We start from the raw sequence: 27,794 nt of genomic DNA on the forward strand, positions 1-27,794 counted from the left end.
GAGAACCATGACAGCACTGGATGGGAGGACCATGGGGCAACTAAGCCACAGAGCCCATCTGAGGCACGCGGTGCATTCGCGCCACCGTAATGATCTCCAACACACCTGACCTAGCCTGGACTCCGTTCCCACTGCTAATATCAGCTCCCTCACCTCTCACTCCACAGACTTAATCAAGAGCTTCCAAAAGTTACGAGTGTAAAGTTGCAATTGGTCATCCATGTGTAGCCATGAGTTGGAGCTGATATCCTGAGTCAGATGTTACATAAAAACAAAAATAGAAAATTATCTTAGGTTTTGTGGTCCAGAGGCTACCCCTCTAGACCTTTCCAGGATCTCCTGGGCCTGGTAAACTAGGCAGAAAAATTCAGAGGGTTAATTATCTGCTCCTCTTTCAGTGCCAGATCAAGTCAAAGCTAAGTGTTCATTGCTAGACAATAATGTCTTATTCGTGTTTGCAGGAATGTTTATTGAAATATTCACAGTGCTTCTACTATTTTTATACCCATATACATACATTGTTCTGGGCAAGATTAACAACCCTACTACCCAAGCCATTGAATCTCAGACTTAAAATACACTCAGAACTGACCTACAAGGTCCCACTCTTCCTTCCTTCCTGCCAGGTTATAAGCACTGACATTAAGGCACTGGGCTATCTCAGGAATTTTCAAACACTCAACTTTGACAGAAGCAAGCAAGAAACATCAGCTCACAGAAGGAAGAAAAATGTTTCTGTTATATCAAGACAAATTTACCAGTACAAACCCAAGGCATATGTTCCCAGTAAGCCAGTTATGAAAGATGCTGCTTCAAGAAAGAAGAAAGTTATGGGAAAATAGAGCACAGCCTAACCATGCCTTTGCTCACCCTGAGACATGTAGTCTTCTAGGAATTTGGAGTCTCAGGTACAATAAGGTCTTTTATGCCTCTGAGCAAAAATACACATGGTTTTCTCATATCCTAGCCTTACCATTTAAAGACATTTCTAACACAAGAACAGTAAGAGTCCAGAACAGTTAAGCTCATATGTGATTCCATAATGCAAATAGTGCTGTGCACCAAACAGTCACACGCACTCAGGAGTAGTGGAATGAATAGTATTCTAAACCAAAGTTCACGCCAACTTGTCTCCTAAAGGCTATTTTTCTCCAGGTTACATGGTCATAACATTGTGAACACAACTTTGAATCAAAAACAGGCCTTCCCTGCCCCACCCACCTTCATCCAGTACCATTCGGTTTTGACGTCCAAATGATGTGGTTTACGCTATGGATGCAGTTCAGAGGACGCTGAGCCCAAAACCAGAGACAATGGCGAATGAGAGTGAAAGCCAGAAAGTTTATCCTAGAGCTAGGTTAACCAGATCCTTTGTATCCAGGATTCCAGTACCGCAGACAGCGGCAAACAACTGGTTCTATGAACCCATGAGTATAGACAGTATGGAAAGTTTCAGTCTAGGGGCACACTTCAGTAACATGACCCTTCTGTGTTTTTCATTGTGTTGCATAAAATAAGAACTAACCAAGAGGCAAGGTTTTTAGATTTGAAAATCAGTATGGTATTTTCTCACTTCTAATGATTGGTGCTCTTTTTGGAGACAATACCACCAAGAAGGAGGTGTGGTTATAGCTAAAACCAAAGGCCAGACCCCAGACCGAGAACTCACTTTGGTTCCTAACTTCATCCTCCCATCCCTGAAATACAGGGATGACTGGTGGTGATTTCCATAAATCATACAAAAGACAGTCTCTTATTAGAGACCAGGTACCACTGAAAGCAAGTAAGAGTAACTTCAATTTCCACTAAAATATTTCAGAAATTACCATCCATATATATTTACCTCAGTAATCAGAAAACAAATGCACTAGAGGAACTCTGGCAGGGAAAATAAAACATGGTGGAATTGTTTTCAAAAGGAAAATTAATTACTTATATCTATTTCAGCTTAGCTAAAGTCATAAAAATCTAATCAGAAATATTTTTCACAGTGGCACCTTTTCCCAGTTATTGAAATACCTCAAACCATAAACAATTTTTTATTGTTGATGTAGTTTTCACCAGGTTAAATAATTATTTCAAACTTCACTCAGAAATGAGGCTTCTTTTGAGAGACTGCAAACATTATCATGAATGAGCCAGTTCCCTAGACCCCATCTCTGATACCTGAAGGTAGAGGACACAGTCACAAGCAAACTTCGGCTTTCGCTCCTGCAGTCCCTGAGGCAAGTGCCAAGCAGTCAGCACCCAGAACAGGTCACATGAAATTTCAAAGAACAGGCTGCCCACAGTCTGAAGTTAATCTTAACTGTAACAAACTACATCCATATGCCCACAATGAGAATGAAGTGAGTATGAGTGCATCTTCCCTACCTTCTCTTCTTCTGACGTCAAGGCTTCTGGATTCCTGCAAGACAAGAAAGATTTGGTGTTTTTGAAGAATAACTCATATGTAGAAATACTTGCAAATACCTCACCTCTTGTTAGACATTCATTCACAGAAGGGTAAACAATCTCATAAATATAAGACATTTGGCAGTGTTGGGGCTCCTAAACTCTCAACATATACATACACATCTGTAAATGTAAACCACTTGCTGCTTTGCTGGCTTAAGCAAACATACTGTTAATCATGCAGTTTTTAATGAGCAGACCCAACTCTCATGGTCTTCCTTATATGGAAACTGGGCTGGTTCCAATTGTTAGGAAATACCCTGTTTTAAGTTGAATTCCCACCCTTGACCTAGACTGCAAGTGTTTGTAGGGAAAACATAAGTAGACAGGAGCCAGAATGACGTGAGCAACAGCAGGCTGTGATTTGTGGTGCCATGGGAAAGACCATTATTGTTCCTGTGCAGGCCACTGGCATGATCTGCTGATTGACTATGCTCCTCAATAGTTTCCAAAGCGTGGGAAACTATGGACAATTTGGATAGCCACTCCATGCCACTGGACTAGAGTAAGCCTTGGCTCTTCTTATTTCAATCTCATCTTCCTGCAGTGTGCAGAGCAATAAGCAAAGTGTTTCAGAAATTACATAGGTTAAAGACAGAGGCCTTGAATTGAAGGTATTTACAGTTGAACAGAAGGGTACAGAACAAACACAAATTACTGAGAAATAAAGAGGAGATTTTGCCTTGATGAATACCAATATGTTCACAATCAAATGAAAAATGTAAGGAAAAAAAAAAAGGTTTTTTAAATAACCTTTGCAAATAGCACAGAAGAATGGGCAGGCTTTCAGATAGAAATATGGGAGGGAGGGTGTACCAGGAAGAGAGAATAGCTTAAGAAAAGGCCAAAAAGTACAAGGCATGGTCAGGCAGCAGGAAAAGGCCCAGTGAGAAGTAATGCAGGGAAAGGCTGAAATCTATTGTGGTTTCATGACTAGTAAAAAGCATCTACAATCTGTTATAAATGACCCAGTTACGATAAAGAGCCTAATATTGAGATTAAGGTGAAAATCCATGCTTAGCATTAGCATGTCTTTCATACCTTAGCATTCTCGTTTAGCATTCTTACGGGGCGAGGAAGGGGGAGCCAATATTAGGAAGGAAACTTGAGGAGGCACTGAAAAGATTGTCCTGTCTTGCCTAAATTACACTTTCTGACTGCCATCTCTGTAATGAGTCAAAAGGCCAAGTGGAGACCAATGGAAGACCATGTCACAGGCCAGCAGCATACCAGCAGGCACAATTATCCAAACAGGCTTCCCAAATGCTGGTTCTTCATAAGCTCAAGGGTCAAAAGAGGGAGCCTGGAGAATAACTGGAACAGAGCTGCTGCCACAAGCACATCATGCACTAAGGAAACCCAGCTTCTACACTGCTGCTCAGACTCTGCTCTAGGGGCTGGCACCTCCCTCCTGGAAGGAACTAGTATTTGTGGAACAGGAAATCAACCGTTATAGCTCGAGAAAAAAGCCTTATGGGAATTTTACTGTAATTGCATAAAATGTATAAATTACCTTAGGGTACGTTGATCTCTGTATAACATATCTCCTTATTTAACATGGTATTTTTAGTAATTTGTTCAAGTCTATTTTTATTTCTTTCAAGAGTATAATTTTCCTGTATATATTCTGAAAATGTCTTTATTACATACCTTTCGTTATCATAAGTGGAATTTGTCTTTCATTATATCTTATAACTGTTTCTTATTTGTATATTTGACAGCAATTGAGGTTTACATATTGATATAACCAACCACTTGACTGAATTTCTTATTGTTTGTAATAGGTTTCAAATGATTCTTTTGGCATCTCGATTTGTTGATTTATACAATATGCAAATAGCAATGATTTTCTTTCTTTCTTCCAGTTTCTATTGTTGCTTACTCTAGTCTTATTCTTACAGCTAATTCTTTCTCTAATGTTAAGAATTTTGAACATAGTGAACATCCTGGTCTTCTTTCTGATTTTAAGAAGAAAACCTGAAGTGTTTCCCAATCAAGTAAAATGCTGGCTTTTGGCCCAGATATGTTTATCATATTAGTGAAATCTATGCATATTTTATAGACTTTTTAAAATAAATTTATGTTCTAGCTTGTCCCCTTACTTGCTTATTTATTGGCTCTTTCCCTCCACTGGAATGTGAGTTGGGATGGTGCCAACATCTTTCTCACTCTTGCATTTTCAGTGTTATTTATAATAGGGCAGATGCTCAATATATATTTGTTGAATGAAAATAAAATAAATGTGTGTTGACTTTAACCAAATACTTTTTCTGCATTTATGGAGGTATCCTATGATTTTTTCTCCTCAGCTCTATTAATTCGATGGCTTATCTAGTAGATTTCATAGTAGTCAATTATATCTATATTTACGGAGTAAGCTTTTCTTAATCATGATGTGTTTTTTAAAAAATATGCTGCTAGATATTGTTCACTATGATTTTAAACACATTTTTGCATTAGTATTCATAAATGAGATTAAGCTATAATTTTAGGTGTCATTTTTCTGTTTCAGGAATTAAAATTATATCAGTTTCATATACTGGATTTGGAAGTTTCCCTTTTATTATGCACTGGAATAGTTTAAATAAAAGTGGAGTTATCTGACCTTTAAGGTTTCTGCAACTTTCTTTCTCAGATATTTATTAAAAAGTAGAGGAAGTAGAGGGTCATAGAGGTTAAAATTTGTCCAAGTTCTCACATTTTGGTCAATGGCCAGCTGGGATTTAAATTCCAAAGTCTAATTACAAAGCTTATGCACAAAACATTCTAACTCCAGTCAATTAATAGTGTGAAAATTAGACGAGATAGACCTCTGCTTAGGACCATGAAAGAGTAGCTTGTATTAGGCCAATCCTTCTAATAACAACGACAAAAATTGGATAAATAACAACAACAACAAAAGGTTTTGAAGGCATGTGAGAGCAACAAAGGCAGACAGAACTTAGCCAATATTTGGAGAGAAGTAAAGGCTTTGGTGGAGAGCCCCATATTTACTGCCAGATTTTCCCTTTGGGGAATTTGTGGTTTTTCAGACAGGCCAAAGTAATGTTTTGGGGCTTAAAGTAGCCTCACTGAGTTGGGAGATACCTGAGTTGAGGCTACAAAAGCAACCAAAACTTGAGGGTCTGCAATCCTAGAAAATGGAATCAGAAAGAAATGAACTCAATAATTTGCCCAGCCTCCTCTTGAGTTATATTATTATGCTTGAATTGGATATATAAAGAACATGAGGTTGAGAAATAAGCAAAAACTTTGCCTCAAACAAACTAAAAAGTAAACTAAAACACTAAAAACAGATTTTGACAGTATCATGGTGCTCAGAAGACAAAAATTAAGCTCTCAAAGGAACAATGGTCCTGGTAATTGCAGCTGACTTTCAGTTAAAATCATATATTCTCAAAGAACTTCTGTTCCTGAGTAGATCAAGATGATCTGCCAGTGTTCCATATCTAACAAATAAAAGTAAGTCCTCTCTGAGAGACAATAAAGTAATCCAAACACCATATAATTTTTCATAGTTTTGACCTAAAACTAATAAATTGTTAGCTATCTCTCCAGAATAAAAAAGGGGGGGCATTATTCAGTATGAAAACAGAGTTGAAATTCAGGGTCTACAGCCATGATGAGCCATGTGCAAGTCCCCACACGGCAAAGGAAGGAAAATTCTTTTATAGAGGTAAAAAGTATTGATAAATTGAGAGGGTAATAGTAAACATAGAGTTAATGGCTTTTCATTGGCTAGCTTGTTGCGAGGAAATGAAAGGAGCCTTTCTTTTCCCTTTTGAATTCTGCTCTTGTCACAGCATATGAGAACTCCCCCTTCTTGTCTCCCAGCTCTATTTAATTGAGGCTTTTGTTTATTAATTTTTTTACCAATACATAATGTCCAGCATCCAAACCAAAATTACTAGGCATGATGGGAAACAGTATCATGTTTCCCATCATGATACTGTTGATGTTTAGTCATCCCATGAATGACTAAAATTCAATAAAACAGACAGCATAAACTGATCCACAGGTTATCCAGAGTTTAGAATTATCAGACACAAGTTCTAGAATAAGTATGACTAATATGTTCAGGAAAACAGAAGATGCTGAATTTCACCATAAAATTGAAATTAAAATAAGAATCAAATGGAAATCCTAGAACTAAAAAATCAATGACTGTCAGATTCAACAGGAATCTAATAGAAGACTAAACACAATTAAACAGAGGATTAATAAGCCAGAGCCTAGGTCAGTAGAAAATAACCAGACTGAAGCTCTGAAAGGAAATAATAAAGAGTAGAAAACACAGGAAAGTATGAGAGACATTTTGGAGAATGGTGAGAAGTTCTAACAAGTATGTAATTGAAGTATCAGATAGAGGAAATTAGGCAGAATCAATATTTGAAGAGAGATGCTTGAAAAATTTCCAAAATTGATGAAAGACATCAATCCAAAGATTTAGAAATCTCTAGAAACTCTAATCAAGATAAATACAATGAACACCATAACTAGGTCCTCAGGAAAATATAGTTGAATATTCAAGGACAAAAAGAAAAATCTTTAAAATAGCCAGAGAGTGGGTGGTGGAGGTGGAGGGCACATCAGCTACAAAGATTGGATAGCCAACTTTACAGGAGAAAATAACAGAACCAGAAGAGGGGCTACAATCCTAGAAAAGGGAATCAGAAAGAAATGAACTCAATAATCTGCACAGCCTCCTCTTGAGTTACATTATTATGCTTGAATTGGATACATAAATTCAGTGACATCTTTAAATGACAGATGAAACGACATCTTTAAATTTCTGGAAAACTTTGAATTCTATACCCACTGAAAGGATATTCATAGGGTAAAATAAAGATATATCTAGACAGACAAAAACTGAGAGAATACATTGTCAGCAGATTAATACTAAGAGCAATACAGGGAAACACTCTGCACAAGAGGAAAGTGTTTTCAGATGAATGCATAGTTGTCCAAGAAGTAATAAAGAACAGGAAGAGTTAAAAAATGAACAAATCTAGTTCTGTCTGTTTAACACAACAACAATAACGCTCTCTAAGTTAATACTATTTACAGGACTAAAATGAATGATGATATGATCACAAATTCAGGAGGTCAAATGGAATTTAAGTATTACAATCCTATTAATATCTAAAAAATGGTAAAACCAATGCTATAAGGTCAAAGGAGTAGGATTACAAAAGACTAACTCCCCAAAAAAAGACAAGAGAAAAGGGGGAAGAGGAATAAAAAGAGAGAGGAATACATTAGATTTATAATGATAAAAGAACAATTTAATAGGAATTAATAGCAATTCTAAACTTGTACACACCTAACTACATAGTCTAGAGGGGTGGGATGTGGGGGAGGGGATGTGAGAGAGGTTCAAGAAGGAGGGGATATATGTATACTTATAGCTGATTCACGTTGTACAGCAAAAACAACATTGTAAAGCGATTATACTCCAATTTAAAAAATAAATTTTTAAAAAAGATGGTTTCTGGGGGTACTGGGAATGTTCTAAATTACAATCTTGGTGGTAGTCACTTGGGTGTGTTCAATTTGTAAAAATTAATGGAGTTCTATTCTACATTTGAGATGTATACACTTTCCAGTATGTTTGATACATGTCAATCAAAAATTTTAAAAATATTACGTCAAAGTACTCATAGTACACAGCACAGATTTGTTGAAGAAGGGGAATAAATCACATGCCCTAACTTACAGATGAAGGTGGTTCTACAGGAGGAAAGGCTACAGCGTGCTCAATTGTCACAGGGCAGCAAGTGGCCAGGCTCAAGTCTTGGAAATCCTACCACCATGCTCTGCTGTGTGTGCTAAGTCACTTCAGTCATGTCTGACTCTTTGCAGCCCCATGCACTGTGGCCTGTGGCCCACCAGGCTCCTCTGCCCATGGGATTCTCCAGGCAAGAATATTGGAGTAGGTTGCCACATCCTCCTCTAGCAGATCTTCCCAACCCAGGGATTGAACCCATAGCTCCTACAGCTCCTGCACTGCGAGTGGATTCTTTACCACTGAGCCACCTGGGGAGCCCAGTGTATTCTGCTGCCTCAAAGTAAATACTCAGTGAATATTCTGGAAACAAGTGACAGGAACTAAAAGATGGAACTCTGAAGTCAGATGGATCTGGGCTGGATCCTGGCTTATTCCTGATGGCCACGGCCCTGCCACCTTTGATTAATTATCTCACCTTTCTGAGCCTCAGTTTGTTCATCTGTGAAATAAGGGTAGGAATGGTGCCTTCTTCATAGAGTTGTTAGGAGGATTAAGTGAAATATAAGCCTGTAGCACACACAGTATGGTGGCTGGCATACAGTAGTCCTGAAATGGTGGCCATCACCATCTTTATTGCCATTAATGAAGACAACAAAGGTGGAGAAATAGTAAGATCACTTGGGGGAGGGCAATGAGTGCAATTTCTCCGTCAATTATTGTGGCTCAATCAGAATGTCTTTCCAGTACTTGAAAAAGTACTCCCCCAAAACCTGTACCAGAACTGAACAGAAGAGAATTCACTGACAGAAGTGACACCAAGACCCTGAATGCTTTGCTTAAGGAAGAAATTATCTGCTGCAGAAGCTTCAAACCAGATGGTTATAAATGAGAGTTAGCACATGGGCATTATTTAACGACTGAATTTCTTTAACTAAAAATCTAATTTTATTATGGTATAAATCACACTTTCTTGAAGTAGGGAATTAATTTTAGATTTTGCATTTAGTGTTCATAACCTTTCCACGAATTTGACAGCCAAATCATTTAAAACGTCATTTAACCAATACAATACAACAGCTTTATTCCTCATTGTGCCCTTCCTGAATCCATTATCTTTCACTATAACGTAGGGGAACTTAAAGTAAAAAATTACCATCCCATAAAGCTGTATTTTATTGTGCAGTTGAACTGCATAATCTTTATTTTTGAATCAATATAATGTGAGTGCTGAGTAATATTTTTCATAATCCAAAAATCTATTACAGATTCTCAGCTACCAAAAACGTAGTTTGCAAGCTGCTGAAAGAGGACAAATGAAGATCCTCAGATTCTGTGCCTGGATCCTTTACATCCATCTTAGGCAGTACTCACGATCTTAGGCTGTATGTGAGGCTCAGGAAAAGAAGGGTGGACCTTGGCCCCAAATCAAATGCACCCCTCCTTGGCCATGAATCCAGTCATCCTTGGTTAGAGAATAAGTCTCAATTTATCACTCAAAATGTTATGGGATTCAGTGGCTTCTGGGAAAATGTTGGCTCTGTGAGTTAGCCAAGTGGGAATCAAAATATCCACTGCTCAGAAGAGGAAGCCATGGAATCATGAAGCTGAATGAAGCTTGATGTGGCCAAGGTTTTGCAGACGAAGCAGAGGTGAGTCTTGTGCAGACGGGGCTGAGTGCATCTGAGGGCTGGGCAGCTGCAGGCTCTCAGCCCTGCCAGTGTCCTGGTGGTGAGCCCATGACTGGCAGCACCTCAGTCCAGCATCAGGGGAGCTGAGGAAGCCCCCTCCTTCAGAGTTCCTCAGGCTCCTACTGCCTGGAAAAGCTATAAATTGTGCTCAATTTATAAATCACTCGGTACAGTTGGGATGCAAGCTTTGCTAACGGCACTCATCACTACTGAAATACTGACATCTAAATTCTAAGGTTTTCATGTCTGAGATGCTTTTAACACTAATGCTTCTTTAACAACCTTTCTTACAATCTTTCATTTATTCATTTGAATTTTAAAACCTTGACTCTTAACAACTTTGATTTTTGCTAGCAGGACACCACTCTGCAACTAAAGCCACATGGACAGGTAGAACACAGTGAAATAAAGGGATGCCTTATGTAGCATATATTCGATCACTGCCTCCCACTTACTGAGCATACAACAAGCATCTGGTACGCTTTATCTCACTTCTATTGTTCAGGTAAAGGCAGAAGGAAAACCTTCTGTTAGATTTGTTGTTAGATTTGCCAGAGCATCACATCAGGGCCTTCGAAGCTGGATGAAGACAGAATTAGGGGATTAACCCTAAAGTCAAGAGCCAGCTTGAGAGCCAAGGTGAATAATCCCGCTAACAACAGGATTTCCTGGAGGGTGTAGAGGGGATGTCTGAACGTGAGCTTTCTCCTCCAGTCATGTGGAGCCCACGGCAGGAGCTCGAGGAAACTATCACCTAGGAGGTGCCTGCTCCTAAGGAATGCCACCTTGTCGAGGGGTCAGAACTCATCTCCTACCTCCCTGAGAGCAGCGCCATGTGCTAGGAGCCCTCTGATAGAGTGGTGTGTCCTCTGAGGTAGACTGCCTTAGAGGTGGGAAGGGCACAGCTGATCATCCTACACCTTGGGATGCTGGGAGAGCAGAGGGAGCTGGGCACAGGCATGGTTGTTCCCCTTCTCAGCCCACAGGCTTCCCAATCCAGTGACGCCTCCCCGGCCTCTATCAGGAAACCAGGCATGGAATGGGTGGGGAGTATGACCACACAGGCAATGAAAAGACCTTCTCCACATTTCAGGGCTGAAACGTGGACCCCATACAGTGAGCAAGTTCTGTGTCCCCTCTACTTCCTGTCCAACAATAAGTGGACCAGTGTGAGCAAACGTGTTTACACAGGACCCAAGTGTTTATTGGAGGTTTATCAAAACAAATGGAAGAGACCATGCATGGATAATTTTGAAAAAATATCACAGGAATATCTTTATGATTAAGCTATAGGCATCTTTTTTTTTTAAGTCATTGATATGAACCCACCAATAGCCTCCCTGTGGGGAACACTTGTGAGGAACATCAATTTCCTTATGTCTATGGAGGAGATAGAAACAGGCCCCTCATAGCCACCAGGGGGTCCGAGCAGCCTGTTATTAGTAAGCGCAGCAGCAGCCGCAGCGCTGAGGGAGCTGCCCAGACACCTGCCACTCCAGCTTCCCCATCTGGAGTGGCATCCCCATCGAATGGGCAGATCAGACTGCCCACACAGGACGGATTTAGGTGACAATTCAGAAACACAGGCAGAATCCCTCAGGCAGTGCTGCTCAGTGCTTTCTGATGGGGAACATAGAGGGGCTGCATTGGAGGGAAGCTGTGATGCTCTAAAAAGAAAAGTATTAATGGTGATTTTGAGACACCACAGAGAAAAGAAAGAATGAGAATATGTGCCAGGCCTTCAGAAATTCAGGTGACTTGGATGTTAAATTTCTTGTTTCTAGAAGCAAAGAATGAATAGATTTATCATATGAGGATTTAGGGATTTTAAATTCTCAGGATTACTTAAAGCTATATATTAAAGGTTATTCATTTACAATCAAAAAAAAAAAAAAAGTTGGCTCTGGATTTAAAATTGTCTTCTGCAGTGAATCTACCAAAGTGACAGTATAAGTAAACATTAAATTACATTTGATGCAATAAATGTCAATGACAAATAGATCAGTCCAACTTGTTAAACACCATCACCTGCACACAGCCAGATGAAAAGACTAAGGAGGAAAGAGGGCACTTTCCAGCTTCATCTCTCTGACAACCCAACAAATTAAAGACTGATTAAATTTTTTATTTAGAAAAGTATAGCACAGTATCATTTCTGCTTGAGGACAAGCAATCCCCACGCAGGTCTCTTCTAAGAGTTAGCAGCATGGGGCTCTAACTCAGCACCCCAGGGACCACCCATCAACTAACAGTCATCCTCTCCAGGGACACCAGACAGGCTCGACAAAGCCCAGCCCACCACGCAGAACTGACGAACTGCAACGTGCCATGGCCACACAGGACTGCCATGAACTAGGACAGCATCTATCTCCCCACAGCCTGCATCTCATTCCTCTTTCATCCCACCGCAGGGTCTGGCCTGTCACAGACCCTCAACAGATGGATTGCGAGGAAGAAGTCAGTTTTTTTCAAGGTCTCCTGAGGAGAGTATGGGGTTAGTGAGGGTCTCCTCTGGGCTCGTAGAACACACTGACTGCCTCTGAAGTCTGACTTTCCATATTTTCCATTTTTAGCCAAGTTTCCACAGGATCAGGGACAGCTAAGGATGCCTTCCTTACTCTGGAAGGTTTCACACCCACCAGCTGCCCTATCCTGTGCTCTAGTCATCCGTGAGCCACAAGATGATCAGGACCATGTTTCAGGGGTTCGGGGAGGACAGGTGGCCTCTGGGAAAGGGACAGTAGTTTATGTTTTAATTATTCATTATCCTGTCCAGGTACCACCCAATAGATAATGTAATTTAACATCAACCTGTTTCATATGATATTAAAACCTGCTACTTTTTTTCTTCTGCCAGCTACAAGCCCACAATGAGGTTTGAAACGTGTCTGAATGTATCTGAAAAATTAAGAGACAAAAGAAGGAAAACGGCTGCCCTCTGGTAGAGTTCTCTATTTTTCATTCTTGTTTTTACACATGGAGTGGGGGTGGGTCACAGATAGAGATTATCTGACTTAAAGATGCAGAAAGTTACAGAGCCACAGTGGGGCTCTTTTTTCCACCCACAAACCACACAGTATTTATTGAATAATAAATGTGTAGCACACAATCCAGCTATATTTTTTTTTACGCTCGTTCATTTTTTCATTTGGCAACTTCTGTCACATTAGCTGAGTAGCCTGGAAGTGGTCTGTTGCCTGTTTTCTAAAAGGCTCTTCCATCACTACCTGCATCACTCACAGTCTTAAGAGTTTCAGAGTTTACTTTAGAGAGTAGCTACAATTTGCCTGGCAGACCACACTGAGACTGGTAATTGGCTGCTTGTCCCTCCCATTTGAGCCTAAGTCTGCAGCCCAGACAAACTGCTTTACGGGCACAAGTAGGAAAGAGAAAAAGGCAGGTAATGGGTGAGAAGGTGAGCACATGAATGACAGGCACACTCACTTCCTCCAAAAGAAATAGTGCAAACCCCTCAGTCCAAGGGCCACAACCAGAGTCTCTCATCTTGCCCAGAAACAACCCCCTCCTCCCTAGTCCTCCTGCCTGGTCAGTGGCCCTTCTGCCCCCCTGGGGCATAAACTCTACCTCCTCATTTATCACTTTCTGCTTCGGCAGACTCATCCTTGCAATTTTTGTCAGGCCTTATCTTGCCATTCCCACCACCTTGATTCTCCCTGACACACACAGCCCCTCACCCAGCACTCCCAGCAGAGCTCCTGGTAATTCTCCTGCCCGGTTCATTTATTCTTACCTTCATCTGTCCATGTATTTGTTCATTCAGTAAATACTGACTGATCTGGGGACACAGCAATGCCAAGACAGTCACAACTCTTGTCCCCATGAGGCTTATGATCTCACACAGAGAGACAGACAACAAACAAGCAAATGCAATGTACAGAACATGTCTCAGTAAGAAGTGCCACGGTCATAGACAAAGCAGGGAAGGGAAACCAGGACAGAGGTTTTCTACTTGTGACAAGGAGGGCCCCTCCAGGGGCTGCATTGATTACAGACCTGTCCCCTGCTCCCTGCTGTGCACAGCACGACCTTCCCCTGCTCAGAACCATTTTGTCATCCCTTCAAGCCACCACAGAAAGGGAAGAGGAACTAAAGAGCCTCTTGATGAAAGTGAAAGAGGAGAGTGAAAAAGCTGGCTTAAAGCTCAACATTCAGAAAACGAAGATCATGGCATCTGGTCCCATCACGTCATGGCAAACAGATGGGGAAACAGTGGAAACAGTGTCAGACTTTATTTGGGGGGCTCCAAAATCACTGCAGATGGAGACTGCAGCCATGAAATTAAAAGACACTTCCTCCTTGGAAGAAAAGTTATGACCAACCTAGATAGCATATTAAAAAGCAGAGACATTACTTCGCCAACAAAGGTCCGTCTAGTCAAGGCTATGGTTTTTCCAGTGGTCATGTATGGATGTGAGAGTTGGACTATAAAGAAAGCTGAGCGCCAAAGAATTGATGTTTTTGAACTGTGGTGTTGGAGAAGAGTCTTGAGAGCCCCTTGAACTGCAAGGAGATCCAACCAGTCCATCCTAAAGGAAATCAGTCCTGGGTGTTCATTGGAAGGACTGATGTTGAAGCTGAAACTCCAATACTTTGGCCACTTGATGTCAGGAACTGACTCATTTGAAAAGACCCTGATGCTGGGAAAGATTGAAGGTGGGAGGAGAAGGGGACGACAGAGAAGGAGATGGTTGGATGGCATCACCGACTCAATGGACATGAGTTTGAGTAAGCTCTAGGAGTTGGTGATGGACAGGGAAGCCTGGCGTGCTGCAGTTCAAGGGGTTGCAAAGAGTCAGACATGACTGAGCAAGTGAACTGAACTGAAGCCACCATGCAAGCCCCCATCTCCATTCTCGTCTCCCTGTCCACAGCTGTGACACCAGCAGTAAGAACTAGCAGTGGAAGCAGTCGTGGCCCCAGAAAGCAGCGAGTGTGATGAGGGCCACTTCTGTTTGCTGAGCCCTCTCCACCCACCTTCCTCAATTTTCACAGCCCCCCTTCCACCGCAGATGAATCCCCAATGCCACCCATGAGCCTCTACCACCATGCCTCCCACTCAACTCTTGGCAATTTTTGATTGTTGTCTGGATAAATAATTAGCCGGGGCTCCTATGGGTATCCGCTTCTATACAGGGAGATAAATCTACTAACACCCTTTGATTAGAAAGCACTTTCATTGTACCACTATAAACTTGTATTAAAAATGGAACCTAAAGTAGTTTAAATTAAATGAGTTATATATAATTAAAAAGCCTTTAAGGCACAATAAGGTTCCTTTTCAATTTTCTTTTATAACAGAGTCAGAAAGAAAGGCACCCAATGGTCAGCATAGCTGGACTGCTATTCACATAGTAGCCAGCGCTTCTGAAAGTGCTAGATAAAACCGATAGTTTTCTCCTGTCCTTTCCCAGCTGCACTTAAGTAGGACATTCCAGAAACTTGAGTCTGCTCACCCACGAGATGACATTCAGAGCAGTGCCTAGAAGGTGGTCATGAGAATAGAACGAGATGTGTGCGAAGAACTGTGAGCATCACTGCTCAGCTGGACAGACGTCTGCCCTCTGCCTACTGGTCAGGAGCCAGGCCAGCCTTAGGCACCCACGCCTCCCAGAGGGCCTTGCACTTGGGGCAGAAGCACATGAGACTTTGTCTCCAACAGCTGGAACCATCTCTCTCCCTGAAGAGCAATTTGCTGAGAAGGACAACTCTGAGGGCATTCAATCTGCACTTCCTCCATAAGCTAACCCAGTGGTTCTCGAACAGGGATGTTTTAGGCAATCCAGAGTTCCAACCACACCCCAACCCAATTACATCACAACCTCTAGGCCGGAGACACACATCAGTGTTTTTTATAAAGCTGGTTCCAATGTATGGATACGATCTCCCCCAAAACAGGCTCTCTGCTCATCAGTGCTGCTCATCACAGAGCCAGGCAGCCTCCGATGGACCACCACGGCTTCGGCAGGTACCAGGAAGGCTTTCCCAGGCATAGCCACTGTACACAGAAGCACCAAGTTCTCTTTCCCAGCGAGATTTAGTAAAGCAGGCGGATAACGGGGCAGGCCTGGGCTCTCTTTCCCTGGGGAGCCATGCGACCCCAGTATCCAGATCTCAGCAACTATTGGGTGCAGGTGGGAAGGGAAGGCTCAGCACCAGAGCTGGGAGCCTCCCCAGGGATGGGGAGAATAGGATGACTGGCCTGGAGGACATGAGTTGGCTTTAAATGGTTGTAAAGGTGCTCATCTGAGCCCCAGCACCTTGGGTCTCCAGCTCCAAGGTGCTAAGGTCCACCTTAGTGACCACAGCTGTAAGCTGGGATTCAAGGTAGTGCCTGTGAGACTGCTAGGAGACCTTACAGAGGAAGGGTGCTTGGTGGCTGCTGTAACTTACCAGTTCCCCGCTACAGACACCATCTGGGAGACTGTCCAGCATCGCCCTGACCCCAACCCCGAGCACAGCGCCCAGAACCAAACAGGTACTCATCAGTGTCTTGGGGCCCCTGGCGCAGAGAGGGCCCAGCAGTTTTGTTGCCCCAGTGGGCAATAACGGGCAGAGACAGGGTGCAGGATGGCTCCATCAGTTGATACAGTGTCAGTCGTGAACCACCAACACCAGCCAGAGCCGTCCCTTCACTCCCCTTCTTGCACCCACCCCAGGCTATCTTCCCTGACCTTCTCTGACTCTCTGGTGCTGCTCATGAGCTGACTGGCTCCAGCACACTAAAATGCCAGGATTACTTCCTCTCGGGGCTCTACAGTGGGCACTCTGTATACTGTATAGTGGGGGCCTCCCCCACCCCCAGAGCGGCCCTTCCCTCCTCATCCATGAGACAGGAGCCAAGACTTCCTGGTGTGCTCACCCACCTGGAGAAGGCAGGCACACTTCCATAGGAGCCAGCGCCAGCTCCCACAGCTGAGCCAACCTCAGTGCCCTGTGTACCTGGGGCTGCCCTACCATTCCCACCTCTGGGGAAGAGAGGACCATCCTCCATAACAGCCTCCCTCCAACAGCAGGAACATAAGGAACTCTGGCTATAACCCAGCACTGACCGCCTCGCTCTCTTCCAGTGGCTAGTAGAAGAGTCAGCAAACACCAACATTTTCCCACTGGGATTACTGACCCTCCAGAAACCTGTATCTGACAGTAATCGCCTTACTCACCGATTCTGGGACTCTTGCCTCTTCCCTAAAGTCAAGGGCCCAGAGTCTAGCTTCCTAACTCTCAATCCTGGACAGTTCTCAACCCTTAGGCACCTGCCAAGGCCAATTCTTAGAAGCAGAAACAGGGAAAACCACTCATCACTGTCATGCTTAGGCCTCCATCCAGAGCCCAGACACCCAGCTTTCTATTACACATGCACAGCAGTGGGCCTGGCCAGGCTCTGCCCTACACGAGGGCAGATGCTCAGGGATCCACAAGGCAGTGGCTGCAAAGACCTTGTTAGACCCCCCTTGAAAAAGGGAAGAAAATAGCCTAAGAGATATTAATTCTTGTGGGTTCCATGGCTGCCCCATAGGCCCTTTCCCACAGTGGGAGAAGACAAGAGAAAGAGCTGTGTGTTGGGGAGCCAGGGCGAAAAGGGATGGGAGGACATGCTCTGCCACTGCCCCCAGGGTAGGGCAGGAGGCTCCCTCAAGCTGTGCTGCCCACTAGGAGGTGATGGGGTCTTATCTGACGTGATAGAGTCTGCTCTGGCCTCCAAAGTTCATCATCAAATGTTCTTTTAAATTTTGGCTGCTCCATGAGGCAAGTGAGATCTTAGTTCGCCAATGAGGGATGGAGCCCATGCCCCTTGCTTTAGAAGTGTGGAGTCTTAACCACCAGACCACCAAGGAATTTCCCAAACATCATTTCCTGAGCCTCAAAAATATGTAAGGTAGGGGTGGGGGTGGGGAAAGCAGCTGGAACTTGAAAGGAGCATGTGGGATGGTCAGAAGGCCAGTGCAAAGCCCAGCTCCACCACTTCACACATGGGAGACCTCAGGCAACTCATCTATCATCTTGAAGCCTCCGCTTCCACATGAATAAAATAAGAAATGTAATGGTATCTCATAGAATCTTTTTGAGAGGTCAATGAAGTGATGTACTTAAAGCTTTGACAAAATGAGAGCTGTTTATTAACGTTATCAACATTCATAGCTATGCAATTCAAAGGAGTCTCTATCAGGAATCTACTTATTCCTTATGAGGAGTGTCTTCAGATGCCCAGCTCTGAGCTCCAGAGGGCCCCTGGCCTGACATCTCTGGCAGTGTCCCTGGTTCCCTAACACTCCATACTCTTAGTTACCCAGAAATAGACACGACAGCAAAACCCAAGTTGTGAATGCAACAAGATTCTGCACCTGGCTGGGAGCAAAGCTCAGCCCCAGAACTGAGAGAACATCCATTGTGTCTAGATTCCGTGGCCTAATTATCTCATGGCAGCTCAGCTGTGCTGTTACTTACTGGATTCCACAGAGTGACAGCCCCTCTAAGAAGAGACACCTGGTAAAGTCATGACTCCCCTCCCACAAAGCCCCTTCTTTCTTCCCAAGAACAAGTCCATCTAAACCTCAAGGCAGCTGTCCTAAAGAGCTCCCTGCCCTACAAGATGCATGAGCGCAGAGTCGCGGGGCCACCTCCAAGCCCCAAAGCCTGCTGCCCTTTAGTCAGTTTGCTGAGGGGGCGTGAACACAGTCACAGGGGGCCGGGAGGGTCAGGGTGACAACTGGCGAAATGCTGAGCCAACACATGGCCATCAAGCAGCCTTTACAGCCTGTCAGCTAGGATGAGCCAAGGAGGGTAAACTGGGCTTCCGAGCTGCCTAGCCGCAGACAGTCCAGGTTGATGTGGTGAGGGTACCACGGAGACAGGTAGAGGAAGCTGGGCCTACAAAGCCCAAGAGCAAATATTTAAGACCATGTAGGCAGGTGTCCTAACCCAGTTCCAGCTCTGAAGACAGGAAAAAGCACAACTTGATAAATTGCCAGCACTTCTGAAAATTCAGCACACATTGCTCCAAGTGCTGAAAGGTTGGAGACTGGCTCCTCAGCCTTATCAACCCCGGCCACCCACGGTGACCTGCTCTCTCGCTCCTTCACTTGAGCCCCCCAGGCCTGTACCCACAGCCTCCGTTCAGAGCCCCTGAATGGCATTGCTCCTCTGGGGACCTAACCCCTGGCCACACGTGATGGGACCAATGCAAATGCCTGGCCAAGCTGAGCCAACCAGGTTCTGAGACTGGACCTAGACTGGGTAGCCCAGGGCCCTGAGGCCGGAGCTTGGTGTACTGGCAGGGCAAAGCTATAAGATAAAGGCTATGAGACAGGATCTGCAGGTTTGCAGAGAAGTGGATATCCAGAGAGAACAGGGAGACAGCAGAGAGGTGCATGCTGGAGATGGTGAGGGGGACAGGCTGCCTGAAGACTCTAGCCTTGTACCCTCGAGGCAGCCTGCAGGGCTCCAGAAGGTCTCTGGGGCCTCAAGATGACATATCTGTGTACACAAACACATTGGAAGGTGATTCTGCTCATAGCCACCAAGGGTCCCTCATGAGTCACTTGGCCAGCAGGCCTGGATAACCATGCCCAGAGTCCCTCTTCTCCTTCCCCAACAGCCCTGGTCCTGCCCCAGCCCACATCTACATGTGAAAAGTCCCTCTTCCTCAAATACTTAAGTGTTCTCCCCACCCACATCTCTGCCAGCCTCTCCAAGTCCCTCTGTCTCCAAGAGGTCCTTCCCAGCCTGCCTCCCACCCAGTGCCTCTCTGCTCTTAACTCTCCCGTCACCCAGTTAGGCCCACACTGCTAACTGAACACATTCCACACTGCATTAACTGCTCACCACATGCATGTCATAGGTGATTTCTTAGAGCCATTTGTGATGATTCCCTTTCCCTTCTCATAACCCCGAGGTGAGACATCAGCCCACCACCTACAGGGCTTTTCTACAGAATGCAGCTCAGGACCCGCCTTTCTTGTGGTGCAAGAACAGTCATTTTCAATGAGGTAAGGCTTCAAGTCTATTTTACATTTTCATCTAGAATGTATAATGAATCACAGATAATTTTGTCCTAGTCAGCATGGTCACAGAAGTGTTTTCTTCCTGTGAATTACTGAACCAACTGGTACAACCCGTGGACATGGACAGAAAGCTAGCTCAAGATGGGACTCGAAAGGAAGAGCTAAGACTCCCGGGTATGACAGTCTGGGCAGTGGGGTGGCACCGTCACATGTGACAGCATCCTCGGTGAGACGAGACAGAGCAGCAATGGGCAGCCGTTCCCTCCTTGTCGCCAGATAAAGTCCTCTGGGCCGACAAGAAGGCCAGGGCCATATTGGACAGAACCACCTTAGCAGAGGGCCCAGAGGGATGCACGCCTGCTCTGGTGGACAAGTTCTGGTGGACAGCTCTAGCTGCTGCAGTAACCATGGTGTCTGGCTCGTGGGGTGACACCCTGAGATGCCAGCTTCTTCCAGCCCCCAACTAACCCTCTTGAAGGTTCCAGGGCAGCTGAATCATGGGCCTTGGATGAATCTGTGACACTAAGTTTGCCATTAGCCACAGCCCTTCTGCAGAGGAGAAAGTCTGGACTGTGAAAACAAGCATCCTACTATGGGACCAGGAGTGGGCCAACAAAACCAGGGAAGGGCAGGGGGCTCCGCTTCCTGCTTTGTTATTTGAGAAAGAGACCTCATTTCCTTTAGGCTAAAGTCAACATAGGGTTAAATTCCTCTACTAACTCAGATTCTAATAGCCAAGGGCTCCATCACCTTCCCAATTCTCCACCCTACTGGTCCTCAAGCCCCAAGAATACAATCAGTCCATTTCTCCTCATCCAATAGGCCCTAGACCATGGCCAAGCACACAGCGGAGTGCTCAGTGGATACCCACTGATGACTAGGATTTAAGACCACCTGATGTCCCCATTGGCCCAGATATCCGAGGGTCCAGAGACCCATACCAGGTAGGTATATTGCATCCTGAGAAGGTCAAGTGGGAAGTTCTGCTTTTAGACGTATTCCTAAACTACACTGCCAAAGGAGGAACACCCAAGAACAAGGCAGAGAATCCCTTTCTTCACAGCCAAATGCTAAAAGTGAAAGTAACAGCATATGTAACAACCAAAGAGCAGTGAGTGGAGGAGGAAGAGGAGGCAGAGTGGGGCATATTTTAGAAGCACTCCAATTAGAGCATCGCCTGGCAGGCCTCCCTCATTTCAAATCTCCTGGTATCCCCAAGTCTACTTCCCTGGAATGAATGCACAAAGTGTGGAATCAGCAGAACCACAGAAACCTCAGGTCTTCACTAGAGAGGAAGTTTTCCAGCAGGTTTTAAATGCAAGGCTAGAAAAGCAAATAAATGGGAAGAGTTCTGTGTTTTTTACTTAGACAGCAAGCTTTAAATGATAGAATGGCTTAAGCAAGCTTTCACTCCAGCTGACCTAAGACGTAGCATCAAGAAAAGCCATCAGGAGTCTTACACCTATTTAGCAACATCCCCAGAGACAGCTTCTGTTCTCACTGCCCTCAATCCCTTCCTCCCTTTGTAGGGATAGTTGGCAGCCACCCTCCCTGGAGCCACAGGCTATTTCTGCTGACCCTGAAAACGTGAAACATAAACAGGACATCCTGCATTTGAGTTTACATTGCATTTTCGGGTTCCCATTTCAGGTGAGGGTCTGGTGTGCCTGCCTCGTGTTCCAGCGTCTTTGCAGAAGGGACCATCAGGGTCAGGCAGGCCCAAAGCCCACTCTGTGAGGGAGACAGGAAGTGAGTCAGGGATTCAACCCCCTCCCCTATACACAACCCATAGGGCTCTATTACGCTTCTACTGGATGCTGGAAAGGATGCTGGAAAGAGTTGAAACTGTGACTGGATTCTACTATAAGTGGAAACCAAAGAACCGTCTGGTCTCTCCAGGGATTTTTTTGTAAGGAGTCCTAGAAACTCAAGTCTCCTTGTCTAAATTCCTATGTGGTGCCAAAGCAATAACAGAAGGTCTCTGACTCATTCACTTACTTGACAAGTATCTGAATACCCTACTATGTACCAACCCCCCGGGACACTGGGGACCCAGGGGGCCCAGACTCCAGGACACTGACCATTCCTCCAGAAAGGGGACCATCCCACCACAAGAGCTGCCCTGCTGAACACTTGAGTGACAGGCGGCAACATGCCAGCTCCCGGTGTGAGAGAAGTGCACAGTCTTCTTGATGTGCTTGGTAGGGTTCTGAGATCAAGGGCACAAACCACAGCTCTGACAGCTGTGTTCTGAGCAGCTGTCCATGCCAGAGATACATGTACCATCTTAGTCCTCATGACAACTCTGAAATCAGGACTTTTATTGCTTGCATTCTACTCAATGCTAAGCTGAAGGTCAGAGAATAAGGAACTTCCCTCAACCACACAGCTGGAAGGGAAGAAGCAGATCTGAGCTCCTGGGGCCCTTGACGAAGGGCCCCCGAGTCAAAGGCAGAATAGGAGATTGCTTAGGCAGCAGCGCAGACAGGCAGTGCGGCAAGTGAATAGTTTGGTCCCAGCTGGAAAAAGCAACTATGGGATTTTAAAGCAACAATAAACATCGTGGAGGATGAAGAGAAAATGTAGAACCTCCAGGGTCCAGTTAGGTCATGGTGGGGAAGGCTGCCTACAACCTGTCTATGCTAAGAGCTTGCCCACCACCAGCCAACAAGCCACCAAGAGCACACACACCTCTCAGCCTCAGCAGGGAGAACTGTGTGGTCAGAAAAACAGGCCATGCTCCAGAGGCAGGGCCCGAAACCCAGGTGGTCATGTTGGTCACCTCTGTGGTGGGGCCAATCTGCCAATTCCCTCAGAGCTGGTTAGGTGACCAGCCACCATGGTTCTTTAAGTCACTTCCTATTCCATTAAGGGCTCACTGGTACCAGTGGTATTCCCTGGAAAGAACTTTCCTTAGGTAAATACAGTGATGACTTCCCAACTCTTAAAAAAATACACACATACAGTTTCTATCCCAATCCAGACCCTCAATGGTTAAAGTATTTTAACAAAATTAACAGTGGTAGCTTTCCTTTCCAAGTAAAACTTCAGAAGCGTTTCAGTTTGAACTCAAGACACTCTTGGAACACTGGTAAAGGGGGAAAACAGGGCTCAGTCTCCAGGTGAAGCATCAAGCAATCACTCAGGTGCTTTTCTAAAACCGCCTACAGCTGAAGGGAAAACAGTGGTGGTTCCCTACAGGCCAACCCAGCATCTTGCCAGCACCAGCTTCTCCACTCCTACCCTGCACAGAGTCAGGCGGAAACGCACCCTTTGGCCAGGGGAAGACCTGAGTCCCACAGGTCACTCACCTTCCATTCTTCTCTCTAGCCAAGAGCAAACTCTCTTGAGTTTTCTTCTTCCCAACTAGAAGTGAAACAAGACTGTCTTTTATTAGGATGAAGTTGTCCACCAAATAGCAGTGGTGTGTCAGGTTTCATGAGCAGACTAAAGAGATGGCAAGAAAGTTTCAAGATCAAGAAATCCTCACCCCACTTTCCCTTTAAGCTCTTCTGTCACCTCCACATAGAGGACTGCTGGATGTGACCATGGAAACCTATCTGTAGGGGGACGTGCCACCACCTCGGAGGGCCCAGGGGCCTCTTTCTGAGACGAGCACCCATCCTATCCATCTTGGAGCTAATAGAGCTTTCCAGCCATGAAATTAGGACAGACATCACAGAATACAACTCTGAAACTAGGTCTGGGACTTAATGTCTTGACAGGGCTCAGACTCCATCTCGGCAGGAAATTCAAGGCCACACTACTGCACGTTTCTGTGGGTTTCAGTTCCCTGTGGATTACCACGTTGGCCAAAGACTTTGCTTGGGTTTTTTTCATAAGATGTTATGGAGAAACCCAAATGAGCCTTTTGGCCAACCCAATAGATGCATGTTCCAGTGATTTAACAGTTATGTCTGACTGGCCCTTAGACACAACCCACCTGCGTGGGCAATCTAGAACATGCCAGTGTCAGGCTTCCATGGGATGGACTGCCCTTTTTCCTCCAACTCTGGCTTTTATTCTTCTTTATAAAGAAGAAGGTACAAAGGTATAAAGAGGTGATAGGGATTCCTGGAGTTAGCTGAGTTCATTCTTTAAAAAGTTTTCATGTTTCTGCTTTGTGAAGTCAAAAGGTCTAGGAAGCCCTTATCTGAGCAGAGTTCCCAGCACATGGCAGATACACAGCACTTGTTAGACACTGAGTAAGAAGACAGTTCCAATTCCTTTCTTCTTAGCATACTGAGGACTTCTCTCCCTGACACCAGCAGCAGTTTCCCCAGGGGAGCCTTCTTTGAACCCAGGTCTGTATGTAGGATGTGGCAGTGTTTCTGGCCAAACAGACTCCACATGGTCTCCATGCAGAGCTCCTCAAAGCTATTCCTCCCCAGAGGTGTGCACCCAGGAGGTTTCAGACAAAGCAAGATGGGCCACGCCTTCAGACCTCACACCTGCTACTTGGCCAAACAGGATTAAGAAAGAGAGGTAGGACTACATCTGAAAGAACATTTTGAGCTTTCCGATCATGTTTTGAAGGGGCCCAGTCTGCACCGAATAGAATTTAGCTGTGAAGTAAGCCTGAAAGGAACCTCCCCTGACATCTTGATCACCCCTCACTCTCCACTTGAGGAAACTGAAGTCCAGAGAAGAGAAGAAAGTGGTTCAAGTCCACGGAACTAGCTGTGCCAGGCTAGACCTGAGACACCGAGCCCAATCAGGAGTGCTGTGTTCTCACCCCGAGACTCGCAGGCTTGGGGCAGACTGCACTTCTGAGCTATAAGGCTGCAACAGTGTTTAAGGGGCTCTGCTTGTTCTTGTTCTCTTCTCTCCCAGTGGGTCATTTCTCAATTTGGGGACTGGGTCAAACACTGACAGGCTTTACTGGGACCACAGAGAGAAGGCCAAGCCATGAAACACAGGTGGATCACCAGCCTACGGCACACACTGCATGCCACCCCAGCTCAACCTCCAGAGCTGGGCACTTCCCCACCAACCCGACAGTAACACTTCACAGCTCTCTCCCACCACCCTCCCAGTTCCATCCTGTCCCTGTACTTCTGTCTGTCCTTAACACACCCAGATCCTTTCCTCAGGGACTATTTCCTCCAAAACCTGACTGTAGGACGCCCACCCTTGGAGGAGGGGAGAAGCACTAGGTGAACCATTGCCCTGGCCCTCCCCTCCCGGCAGAATTGCTTCCTTTCTACCCTCAGTTCAGTTCAGTCGCTCAGTCGTGTCTGACTCTTTGTGACCCCGTGGACTGCAGCACGCCAGGCTTCCCTGTCCTTCACCATCTCCTGGAGCTTGCTCAAACTCATGTCCATCGAGGCTGTGATGCCATCCAGCCCTCTCATCCTCTGTCATCCCTTTCTTCTCCTGCCTTCAATCTTTTCCAGAATCAGGGTCTTTTCCAAGCTTTTCTACCCTGCGAGGGTCCATTCAGGGCTAGATTCTGTGTCACCACTCCCTACTAAGCCCAGCAGTGCTATTAGGGAGACATTTTAAAATTAAACTGAAGCAAAATTAATTTTATTTTCTGAATTTCACTACAGTTCCTGAAATACCTGAACAAAGCATAAGGCTTGGTCCTCAGAGCAAGCTGGAGGCCCCAGTCACCCGAAGGAGTAAGTGAGGACACCCAGGTTTCACTTTTGGAAAGAAAGAACCCTCAAGATATTAGAACCATGATCCCATGAAGTAAAAGACCGAGTTTCTCTGCATCTAGGACTTTCTGACTCAGAGAATTTCTAAGGCCAAGATACAAATGTGTGTGGTCACTGACAAGTGAAGGACCAGACTCTGTGGACAGATGGCTTCTCCAAGCCTTGGGGGGCTCAGGTGGGCTGCTTCCTTCACCCAACAGCACCCGCCTGGCTCTGCTGCAGTTTTCCCAGGTCCTGGACCCAGAGCCTCTTAAGCCCTCCCTCCCTGGAGCCGGTGCCCCTCTCCCTCCCCAGGGGGCTGGCAACAAGATGAGGCCCAGGAGCCCCACAGCAGAAGCCACAGCAGTGGAGGCAGAAGGACAATGGCCCTGGCTTGCAGGACAGAGAACCAGAGCCCCCACACAGGGGGCCTGTTGGAGTCTGACACCGACAAGGCATTTTCTTGTCTCTGAATGGGAGACGAAAGAGACAACCCACAATCACAGAGAACTAATCGAGCAGATGATTGGGGCCTGGCAGAGCTGATGCTGCCAAGTTTCCCCAAAATGGAAATCAGAGCCCTATTTACAACGCCTGGCCTAATGTCCTGATTACAAGGATGGGAAATTTCCTAGAGAAGCATAGATTATTTAGCAGCAGAGGCATAAATAAAATAGATATGTAAATGCTAAATTAAGAGGAAGAAGAATAATGGTTTTCTGTGAACTCATAAACGTTTATTTTCCTGGGTCGCAGAACTTTTCAGAACCAATTAAAACTCTGTCAACAATGATCTGAAAATACCAAAGGGGCGCACAGTACACTAGCTGGTAGAGTAGGTTTGCCAAAAACAGCAAGAGAGGAGGAACATCCGAAGATGGTGGCTTCCCCGTCCATGGATTATAAATGAAGACAAGACCACCAAACACAGCACCAGCCCAGCAGTCGTGGTCCCCAAAGCAGCCGGGCTGGGCGCTGGGGCCAGAAGCCCCAGCTTCTGGTGGGACACCAGGGTGGGAGGCACAGGTGATGGTGAGGGCATGAGGGTGCAGGCTGACCTCTGGATGGCAAGCACCAGGACAAGCCAGGGTGCGACCCAGGATTCAGATCTAAGTTTACCTGTCTGCCTGCTTGCTTGAAAACACGTGAAAATGACTCAGACCCAGGCTGTATCAATTCACCGGCCTCCTCACCTACCTGCCCCTGCCTCCTCTCCCCCAAGCCAATTTCACGGCAAGCTATTTCCCAGCATGACTGCAGCCTGTGTGTTTCTCTCCTCTTCCTGACTGCAGTCAACATCATCCTGTTAGCAGGAAGCTTAAAAAAAAAAGGCCAGGGTTCATCACCAACTGGATTCTCCTTCTTGAATGTGTACATGGGAGAGGGAGGCTGTGGGATGCCTCCAGGGCTTTTCTGCCCACTGTCCTCTGGGACTGGAAGTATTAGGGCCTGTTCACAAGCACACTGAAGCTCAAGAGACCCTGGACTGGAGTACGTACAGCCCACACAGTCTCTAAAGCCAGCTCATCCAATGTCCCTGGGACTTGGAGTACTGTCACCATCCTTCACCCTGGAAATTACGAATTTATTCACATCTGTAGATAGGAGATTGCAATCTACTGATTTTCCCGAAGAAGCTAACATCCATACCCTCTGACACAGAGTAATCAGCAGACAGCCAGAGGTGAGAGCTGGAGGAGCAGAGAAGAAGCCTGCCCCTACCAGAACCACCCCTGCAGCAGATGTCTCATATAAGGGGTGCCATCTACATCGACAGAGGATGAGATGGCTGGATGGCATCACTGACTCGATGGACGTGAGTCTCAGTGAACTCCGGGAGTTGGTGATGGACAGGGAGGCCTGGCGTGCTGCGATTCATGGGGTCGCAAAGAGTCGGACATGACTGAGCGACTGATCTGATCTGATCTGATCTACATCCCAGTGCCCCACACCCAGTGAAAGGTGAAAGGCCCATCGCGCTTTCTTGCTAAAAAGTGGTACACCCAATCTCATCTTCTTTGAAAGATAGTCAATGATAGAGTTTGGCACCAGGGAATGCTGAGGAAGGGCGATTACACAGAATACAAACATAAAAGCTGTACACAGGCCTGTGCTTCAGGTGAGGCCTAGAAAATGCTGAGTACCAGCCTAGACCCTGTCTGGGGTCCCCCAGGAAGGAGGGAGCTGCCTTTCTCTTCCCACAAACAGAATGAGGGGCTGGAGTGATCCAACTAATCTTCCCCATCCATCAATCAAAAAG

At 45.5% G+C, this 27,794-nt stretch overlaps 1 protein-coding gene across 3 annotated transcripts in view; it reads right to left on the minus strand.

The window, feature by feature from the left end:
- FSTL4 (follistatin like 4) overlaps positions 1–27,794 on the minus strand; it is a 660,210-nt gene that overhangs the window by 396,549 nt on the left and 235,867 nt on the right. For all 3 annotated transcript variants that reach the window (XM_070793583.1, XM_070793584.1, XM_070793582.1), the window contains one exon: positions 2,374–2,407. In XM_070793583.1, coding sequence (XP_070649684.1) covers positions 2,374–2,407 — 34 coding nt within the window. The remainder of the gene's footprint in view (positions 1–2,373; positions 2,408–27,794) is intronic.

Source organism: Bos indicus, chromosome 7 (assembly GCF_029378745.1).
Source record: "Bos indicus isolate NIAB-ARS_2022 breed Sahiwal x Tharparkar chromosome 7, NIAB-ARS_B.indTharparkar_mat_pri_1.0, whole genome shotgun sequence".
Classification (NCBI taxonomy): Eukaryota; Metazoa; Chordata; class Mammalia; order Artiodactyla; family Bovidae; genus Bos; species Bos indicus.